We start from the raw sequence: 9779 nt of genomic DNA, 5'->3' as shown, positions 1-9779 counted from the left end.
CCTCGATCCTCGGAGGACTCCTGTGTCTCCAGGGGCGGGCGTGGAGCCGGAGATTGTGGCCTTGGCATTGACGGCCCCTCTGGTGGGCTGGCAGGGGTCCCGGAGCACCCCTGGGCTGAGCCTCTTGGCACTGACTCCCTGAGGGGCCCTGGGGGGCTGGGCGCTGGCTGCATAGCTGTCTCTGGGCTGGGGGCCGTGACAGCCTGCTTCCCATCGCCCTGTGGGTCCAGCTGGCCTCCTGTGGCTTCTGGGCTCTCCGCTGGCCCTGAGGTCAGGGCGGGCCTGTCCCTGTGAGTGGAGCAGACGACACTCAAGGGGCGCCTGGGACCCCGCCAGCCCCCAAGAGCGGCACTCACCTAGAGACATCTGCGTCCGCAGTAAGGACGACGGGCCTGCAGTGAGTGTCTGGAGAGGTGAGCGCCTCTGGCAGCAGCATGGCCCCTCGGAGGCCAGAGGGCTGACTGGGCACTGGCCCCTGCACGGCCGCAAGCCTGCTGTCGCCAGCGATCCGCACGAGGTCTGGGGACAAACAGGGTGACCGGGGTGGGCGAGGGCCTTTGTGGGGGCCGGCTATCGGGAGTGCGGGCCGTAGTGAGTGCGGCCTCAGTGGGCGCTGCCTGGACGGGCCCAGCAAGCCCGGGGCTGCTGTGAGGGAGAGTCTGAGGAGAGAGGCGGAGGGAGGTGCATCCAGGGCTGCCCCGAGCTGGCAGGGAGGGCGCGATACTTGGCTGAGTGGCTGGAAGGCTGGAAGAGGCCAGTGGCCTAGCCGCAGACGGGAGGCTCTGTGGGTCGTGTGGTGGGGGGTGCGCTGGGAGACATGGGCCGCGAGGCAGAGCTGAGTCGCCTGCTCTGGCCGCTGGACACAGGGAGGCCTGAATGCAGGGTCAGAGGAGCCGGGGGGAGTGAGGCAGGGTGGCTGGGGGCCAGCTCTGGACATGCCGTCTGGGGTCCTTGGCCACATCCAGCATCCACGCGGGGCTGGACTGGAGACGGGCAATGATGGGCCCGGGGCAGGGGAGGCAGGGAGGGCCAGTCCCAAGGCCCACCTGAGTTAGGCCTGGGTGCGGCTGCCAGGCTGGGCTCCAGCTCAAGCACTGAGAAAGCGCGCTGCAGACCAATGGTCTCCTCTTCCTGGTAAACCTGGGGCAGAAGGACGCGGCCAGCTCCGCGGGGATGAACGTGAGGCCCCAGAGGCGTGGCCTCTGAAGCCTGAAACCCCCAGCGCTGACAGGCCTGGCTTCTGCCTCTCTGGAGCGGGAGCCCCCGGGGCACATGGGCTTCTGGGAGCAGTGGGTTCCACTGGTTCCTGGGGTGGGGGCCGGTCAGGCCTGGGACAGCCAGGCCTCATGTGGACGAAGGTAGCAAGTTCGTGTCGCATCCAAGGGACAGTGTCGCCACCTGACACGGCCCCGCCCAGTCAGCACACCCGGAAGCTGAGGGTCACTCTGCGACCCCCAGGATTGCCAGGGGTTCAGCAGAGACCAGGGTGGGGGCCTGGCCCCCAACAGCGGCACAGTCAGGCCAGCGGATGGGCGTGACCTGCCGCCCTGGCCCGGGGTCTCCTCCTCCCTGCGCAGGAGGAGCGGGAGCCTCCCCCCACAGCCCGGGCAGCACAGAGGGTCTGCGGGGTCTGCCGCACCCGGCTTACCCGGCAGGTCAGCGCCCTTAGGTGGGCCAGGATCTTGCGGCTGTCCATGCCCCGCTGCAGGAGGTAACCACTACAGGTCTGAAAGCAAGCACAGCCCAGCGTCCAGACACACGGCCACGGTGTGCACTCCAGGGGCGAAGCCGGTCGGAGTGTGCAGTGGCAGCCAGAGGCCTGGGGGCTTCTCGGCAGGAGGACCCCACAGCACCCCTTCATGGGGAGAGCCTGGGGGCTGGGCTGCGATTCAGAGTCCCCGGCTGTCCTGGCCATGGTCAGCTGGGACGCCACAGATCGAGGGGCTACACCCAGCCTGGTGGACCCATGGAGGAATATGGGGAAGTCGGGCATGTGGGGGTCCGTAGGCGGTCAGGGGTCCGTGCTCGGGCCCAGGCTACCCCCATCCACCCTGCTGGTGGATGCACTGGGGACCAGGAGAGGCTGGGGGAAGGTCGTGAGATGAGCAGCAGAGGCCCCTGGCCGCCCATCCACGAATGAACCCATGCGCTCCCCGTCCGACCCCGACCTGCCCCAGAGACGAGAGCCTGTCCGGCCCCCCGCAGTGCAGGTACCTCGATGGCCTCCGCGGCAGAAGGCCGCTCCTGGGCGCTGCGTCTGGCCATGTGCAGGAGGAGCGTCTTGAGCCTGCGTGGCAGGGCCAGCTTGCGGTCTCGGGGGACACTGAACTTGGCGGCCGTCCACAGGACCGCAGCCACGCAGTATACGGAGGCCTGGGTGGGCAGAGGGGCAGGCCGCGGGCTCAGAACTGCCCACAAGCAGGGGGCGTCCTCAGAGCTTGGAGCCCCACCACAGACCGCAAGCTGCACACCAGGCTCTGGCCTGGGGCTCTGACCAGTACCCACAGGCATCAGAGCCTCGGCGTGAGCAGGAGGACCTGGGCCCCGGCCACACCTTCCAGCTTGCTCTCCACGAGGGGAAGGTGGCCCTGCGGGGGCCCGAGGCCCAGAGCTCCCCGAAACCCTACCGTGCTGCTAAACGCTGACAACAGGCTCCCTGAACAAAGCACGTCCTCCCGGTGCCCACAGAGGTCTGTTTTATAATGTGCTGATACAAAGGGTGTGTCACATGCGCTTGAGAGCGTCACGGAAGGGCCGATGCTCCTTTCTGTAAGCTTGTGGAGTTGGCCACTTCTCCCCAAGGCCTCCCCCTGATTTTATCTGACTCTTGTATCTGCAGCCAACCTGTGACCAACTCGAGCTTCCGACCTGCATGGGGCCAATACCTTTGTTTCTCTCGAAAAGTGAAAGCGAAACCAGAGACACAGCACTTCTGTGCCCATCACGTGACTGTGGCCAAACCCCGCAGGGTCACTCCCAGACCTCACGCACTCCTCGGTTCAATCTTGTCATATTCGTCCCCCACGGCTGTCATTAAGTCTAGCCAACTGACAAGACGAGGAATCAAGCCCTGAGTTCAGCGCTGGTGGATTTCCATGGTGTGAAGACTCGCGCGTGGCCGGCTCCCAGACGTCAGTGCAGTGGAGCCCGGGGTTGGGGGACACGGGGGGCCCTTCCTATGGGGCTCCCGCCCGGAAGCACAGACACAGCCGACTATACCAAGTCATTGTCCAGTCGCTCAGTCGTGTCCGACTCTGCGACCCCATAGACTGCAGCACACCAGGCCTCCCTGTCCATCACCAACTCCCGGAGTTCACTCAAACTCATGTCCATTGAGTCGGTGATGCCATCCAACCATCCCATCCTCTGTCGTCCCCTTCTCCTCCTGCCCTCAATCTTTCCCAGCATCAGGGTCTTTTCCAATGAGTCAGCTCTTGGCATCAGGTGGCCAAAGTACTGGAGTTTCAGCTTCAACATTAGTCCTTCCAATGAATATTCAGAGTTGACTTCCTTTAGGATGGACTGGTTGGATCTCCTTGGAGCCCAAGGGACTCTCAAGAGTCTTCTCCAACACCACAGTTCAAAAGCATCAATTCTTCAGTGCTCGTTTTTCTTTATAGTCCAACTCTTACATCCATACATGACCACAGGAAAAACCATAGCTTTGACTAGATGGACCTTTGTTGGCAAAGTAACGTCTCTGCTTTTCAATGTGCTGTCTAGGTTGGTCATAGCTTTTCTTCCAAGGAGCAAGCGTCTTTTAAATTCATGGCTGCAGTCACCGTCTGCAGTGATTTTGGAGCCCAGAAAAATAACGTCTGTCACCTCGTGCCCTTTTCCCCATCTGTCTGCCATGACCGGATGCCCTGATGCTAGTGTTCTGGATGTTGAGTTTTAAGCCAGCTTTCCCACTCTGCTTCACCCTCCTCAAGAGGTTCTTTAGTCCCTAATTTAGTTCAGGTCACTAGGAAGTTGTTAGTTTTGAGTATTTATCAATTTTCTTCTAATTTTGAGGTTGCTGTAGGGGATGACCCAGAGAGGCCCAGGTGCCCTCTCCCAGCCCCAGCGGGGACGCCCTGCCAGGCTGGGTGCATGTCACAGCCAGGCCCCTGGTGTGGGCCTCGAGAGATGGGGGCTCTGCCGCCACCAGGATCCGACCTGTCCCCTCCAGCCTTAGTTGCTGGCAACGATCCACCTGTTCTCCATCCCTTAACTTCGTCATTCCGCATGAACGGGACCGACGCTCTGCAGCCTCCAGGGCGGACGCTTCTCTCTCGGCTCCATCGCTGCTGGCTCTCCGTGGGCTGCCCTGTGCCCGCTGAAGACATCTGAGCCGAAAGGCCTCCGGGCTGGGGCTGTGGCCAACAAAGCTGTGAACAGTCATGTGCAGGACTTCGTGTGAACACAAGCTTCATTCTTCTAAGAAAAACGTCTGGGTTGCTGGGTCCCCCTAGCAATGGATGAAAGTTCCCATTGCTCCTCACCCTTGTCGGCCTCTGCCGTTGTCGGTGTTTGATTTTAGCCTGTCTCCTGGGTGTGTGGTGGGAACTCACGGCTCTACTTTGCATTCCCGAGTGCTAGACGCAGTGGGACATCTTTCATGTGCTTACTTGCCACACGATATCTTCTTTGGTGAGGTGTCTCTTCAAAATTATCGTACAATATACAGCCTTGATGTGCTTTCCCAATTTGGAGCCAGTCTGTTGTTTCATGTCAAGTTCTAACTGTTGCTTCTTGACCCCTATACAGGTTTCTCAAGAAGCAGGTAAGGTGGTCTGGTATCCCCATCTCTTTTAAGAATTTTCCACGGTTTGTTGTGATCCACATAGTCACATAATCAGAGGTATTAGCGTAGTCAGTGAAGCAGAAGTAGATGTTTTTCTGGAATTGTCTTGCTTTTTCTATGATCCAGTGGTTGTTGGCAATTTGATCTCTGGTTCCTCTGCCTTTTCTAAATCCAGCTTGTACATCTGGAAGTTCTTGGTTCACATACTGTTGAAGCCTAGCTTGGAGATTTTGAGCATGTCTTTGCTAGAAATGTGAGATGAGTGCAATTGTGCGATAGTTTGAGCATTCTTTGGCATTGCCTTTCTTTCGGATGGGAATGAAAACTGACCTTTTCCAGTCCTGTGGCCACTGCTGAGTTTTCTAAATTTGCTGGCATATTGAGTGCAGGACTTTAACAGCATCATCTTTCAGGATTTGAAAGAGCTCCACTGGAATCCCATCCCCTCCACTAGCTTTGTTTGTGGTGATGCTTCCTTAGGCCCACTTGACGTTGCACTCCAGGATGTCTGAATCTAGGTGAGCGATCACACCATCGTGGTTATCTGGGTCATTAAAACCATTTTTGTACAGTTCTTCTGTGTATTCTTGCCACCTCTTAATATCTTCTGCATCTGTTAAGCCATACGGTTTCTGTCCTTTATTGTGCCCACCTGTGCATGAAATGTTCCCTTGGTATCTCTAATTTTCTTGAAGAGATCTCTATGCTATGCTAAGTCGCTTCAGTCGTGTCCGACTCTGTGCGACCCCATAGACGGCAGCCCACCAGGCTCCGTCATCCCTGGGATTCTCCAGGCAAGAATACTGGAGTGGATTGCCATTTCCTTCTCCAGTGCATGAAAAGAGAAAAGTGAAAGTGAAGTCGCTCAGTCGTGTCCGACTCTTAGTGACCCCATGGACTGCAGCCCACCAGGCTCCTCCGTCCATGGGATTTTCCAGGCAAGAGTACTGGAGTGGGGTGTCACTGCCTTCTCCAGAAGAGATCTCTAGTCTTTCCCATTCTATTGTTTTCCTCTATTTCTTTGCACTGATCACTGAGGAAGGCTTTCTTCTCTCTCCTTGCTATTCTGTGGAACTCTGCATTCAAATGGGTATATCCTTCCTTTTCTCCTTTGTCTTTCTCTTCTCTTCTTTTCTCAGCTATTTGTAAGGCCTCCTCAGACAACCATTTTGCCTTTTTGCATTTCTTTCTCTTGGGGATTGTTTGGATCACTGCCTTCTGTACAATTTTACGAACCTCCATCCATAGTTCTTCAGGCACTCTGTTGTTGAGTTTTAAGAGTTCTTGGCATATTTGGGATACAAGTCCTTTGTCAGATATGGGTTTTGCTCCCATCTGTGGCATGACTTCTCATTCTCTTAACTGTATCTTTTATGGAGCAGAAGAATCTAATAAAGAAGTCTAACATCTATTGTTTCTTTCATAGATCATGCTTTGGCTTTGTATCTAAATTTTGCCTAGATTTTGTCTAAAGTTTTGTCTAGATTTTCTCCTACATTATCTTCTAGAAGTTTTATAGGTTTGAGGCCTCTAATCCATTTTGAGTTAATTTTTATGAAAAGTGCAAGGTCTGTGTGAAGGTTCTTTTACACTGTCCTGTTGTGCTAGCTCCGCCTGTTGAGAAGACCGTTGTTTCTCCCAGGATTGCCTTTGCTGTTTTGCCGAAGACCTGCTGACTGTGTTTGTGTGGGTGTTTCTGGGCAGTCTTGTTGCTTTAATTTGTTCCATTATTTGCCTTTCCTTTTGCCAAAACCACACTTGATTACTGTCGCTTACAATCAGTTTTAGAACTGAGTAGCGTCAGGCCTCTGACTTTGTTCTTCAATATTGTGTCTGCTATTCTGAGTCTCCTGCCTCTTCACATAAACCTTAGAATCAGTCCATCAGTAGCCACAAAATAACTTGCTGGAACTTTCACTGGAATTGCACTGAATCTATAGATCAAATTGGGAAGAACTGACATGGTGCTAACATTGAGTCTTTCAGTGTGTGAACATGGATGACCTTTCCATTTTTTTAGCTTTTTGGTTTCTTTCATATCAGTTTTATTAGTTTTCCCTACATGTATCTTATACACAGGCGTGCACACTAAGTCACTTCAGTCGTGTCTGACTCTTTGCAGTCCCATGGACTGAGCCCTCCAGGCTCCTCCATCCCTGGGATTCTCTGGGTAAGAATACTGGAGTGGGTAGCCGTGCCGTCCTCCAGGGGGTTCCCCCACCCAGCGTTGAACCCGTGTCTTTCACGTCTCCGGCGTCGGCAGGCAAGGTCTTTACTGCTAGTGCCTCCTGGGAAGCCCTTCTCACACACGTCTTGTTACATTTACACGTAAGTGATTTTTTGGTGCTAGCATATATGGCATTGTTTTTTAAATTTCAAACCCTACTTGGTCGTTGCTGTGAACAGGAAAGCAGGTGACGTCTGTGCCATCGCTCTTCTAGCCTGCACTCTTGCTGTAACTGCTCTGCTCCAGATTTCTGTTAATTCTCTGGGACTTTCTGACATGATTTCAATCATCTCAGCTGTAAGCAAAGACAGTCTTCTTTCTTCTTTCTCAATCAACATACGTTTTATTTCCTTTTCTTGTCTTACTGCTGCATTACCTGAGCGAATACAAGTCTGTACACGGGTAGATGTCCACACCCATGCACGTGAAGGATGTTCTCCTTCACACGGCGTTCGGGGGATGCAAGTTAAAACAGTGAGCTACCACCACACACTCATAGAAGGCTAAAATCAATGCACCATATTGAATAGGAATGATGAGAAGGAACATTCTTGCCTTTTTCCCAGTCTTAGGGGTAAATTTTCTAGCTTCTCACTGTTAATGATCTGTTGGCTATTTTTGTAGATATACTTTATCAAGTTGAGGAAATTTCCTTCTATTCCTAGTTTGCTGGGAATTTTTATTATGAATGAGTGTTGAATTCTGTCAAAGGCTTAGTATCTACTGACACAGATTTCCCTTCTCTAGTGTATGTGGTGCGTTACGCTGATGTTCAGTTGTTGAGTCAGCCTTCCACACGGGGTAAATGTCATTTCGCCAATTTTAAATTTTGATGAAAAGCTCAATTCACCCATTTTCCTTCTATGGAAAAACTTATGGGCAGTGCTTTCAGTGTCAAGTCTAACAGCTCTTCCTAGCCCTCCATCCCCAAATTTCCTTTTTAATCAGAATTTTGTGGCCTTCAGCATACAAAGTCTATACATTCTCTGATTTACATATAAGTATTTCACTTTTTTGAGTGATTATAAATGTATTATGTTTTTAACTTTAGTGTCCACGTATGTTCATTGCTAGTACATAGAAATAGTACGATTGATTTTTGAATGTTTATCTTATATGCTGTGACCTTTCAGAACTCACTTCTGAGTTCTGGAAGGCCTTTTTTTTTCTTTTTTGTAGATTCTTTGGAATGCTTTGAATTTTCTATGCACACAGTCATGTCGTCTGCAGACTGTGTCATTCCTCCCTTCCTGGATTTACGCTTTTCCTGCACTGTAGTGGCTGGAACTCCCAGTGCAGCGTTGAGTGGGGTGAAGTCCGAGGGCACCCTCATCTTGTTCTGGACCGTAGTCTTTCCACTCAGTGGTGCTAACTGCATGGTTCTCTTGGTAGACACTCTTTGAGGAAGTTTCTTCTATTCCTGTTTTTCAGTTTCTTTTTTTTAAAATAAATGGATGTTAAATTTTGCCAAATGCTTTTTATGCATCAATGTGATCATGGGATTTTTCTTCTTTAGCTGGTTAGTATGTTGGACTGCACTGATTGATTTCCAAATACTGAACCATATATCCCTGAACTTACATCCCTGGAGAGACCCCGACTTGGTTATGGTGTGTAACTGCTTTCACACATCAGTGAATCCTGTCTGCGTATGTTTCGTCAAGGGTTTTGCCTTTACGCTCGTGAGGAACGCTGACCGACGGGCATGTTTGTTGCGCTGTCTTTGGTGTTGGCATCAGGGTAATAACAGCTTCATAAAATGGTTTGGGACGTGTTCACTTCTGTGTTCTGGAGCAGACTGTGTAGAACTGGCATTAGTTCCTCTTCAAACGTTCAGCAGAGCTCCCAGGTAAAACCATCTGGACCTGGAGATTCAGAGAGTTTAAAAATTGCAAATTCAACCACCTCAACGGTTAAGGGGCTATTCAAGGTCTATTTCATCACGGTGAGTGGAGGTACGTGATGTCTCTGAGGCACTGGTCCTGTCCGTCTGAGTCGCTGCACGTGTGTGGGGCCGTCTGCGGTGTTCCATCACCCTTCTGGTGCCTGCAGGGTCTGTGGGCGCCCCCGAGTCATTCCCACATTGGTAGTCTGTGCCTCCCTTCACTTTTTGCTCCTCAGTAAGTTAGTTTTATTGGTCTTTTCCAAGAACTGGTCTGTTTCTTGTTGGTTTCCTTGACTGTATTTCCGTTTTCACTTCATTGACTTCTGCTCTCAACTTCCGTTTCCTTCTTTCTGCTCTGGGTCTATTTCACTCTTCATTTCCGGGTGCTTGAGCTGCGAACTTAGATTACTGAGTTGAGACTTCACTTCTTTTCAGGTTTTCAGCATACAAGTCCTGTACATGCTTTGTTAGACTTACAACTGTTTCATTTTTTAGTGATTATTGGAGGGGAAGTGGACAATGGCAAAGTCCCAACTCTTCCTGAGGCCTCCTTGGGCACTGCCCCTGCTGGGGGAAGCACTTCTCGCTGCCAGGAGGTCGGGGTCACAGGCTGGCTGCTCAGCCTTCTCCACCAGCTGAGAAGGCTGACCCGGAGGGACCGGCTGCCTTCCCCTTTCCTGCCACTCTAGCTCCAGAGTATGGGCTTCCCCTGGGCTTGAGCTGTGCCCGCTGGGGTTTCCCAGATGCCCTTCATCCTCCACGTGTGAGGCAGGCGTCCCTGGGCTCTCGGGACCACCGCTCCCGGCCAAGGCGCCCCCCCGCCCGGGGCAGCCTCTGCTCCCCACCTGCCTGCCATCCACTCCTGCTTTAGGAACCGTGTG

At 52.8% G+C, this 9779-nt stretch overlaps 1 protein-coding gene across 1 annotated transcript in view; it reads right to left on the bottom strand.

Annotated features, from left to right (window-relative positions):
* KNDC1 (kinase non-catalytic C-lobe domain (KIND) containing 1) overlaps positions 1-9779 on the bottom strand; it is a gene marked incomplete at its 3' end in the record, with an annotated part of 39889 nt that overhangs the window by 7737 nt on the left and 22373 nt on the right. The window contains exons 9-15 of the mRNA XM_010845845.1: positions 2992-3047; positions 2555-2707; positions 2215-2408; positions 1649-1726; positions 1047-1140; positions 357-519; positions 132-288 (exon numbers count right to left, since the gene is read on the bottom strand). Coding sequence (XP_010844147.1) covers positions 132-288; positions 357-519; positions 1047-1140; positions 1649-1726; positions 2215-2408; positions 2555-2707; positions 2992-3047 — 895 coding nt within the window. The remainder of the gene's footprint in view (positions 1-131; positions 289-356; positions 520-1046; positions 1141-1648; positions 1727-2214; positions 2409-2554; positions 2708-2991; positions 3048-9779) is intronic.

Source organism: Bison bison, unplaced genomic scaffold, assembly GCF_000754665.1.
Source record: "Bison bison bison isolate TAMUID 2011002044 unplaced genomic scaffold, Bison_UMD1.0 scf7180017848698, whole genome shotgun sequence".
Lineage (NCBI taxonomy): Eukaryota > Metazoa > Chordata > Mammalia > Artiodactyla > Bovidae > Bison > Bison bison.
The sequence above is the reverse complement of the archived record's forward strand: the minus strand, read 5'-3'. Positions and strand labels throughout refer to the sequence as shown.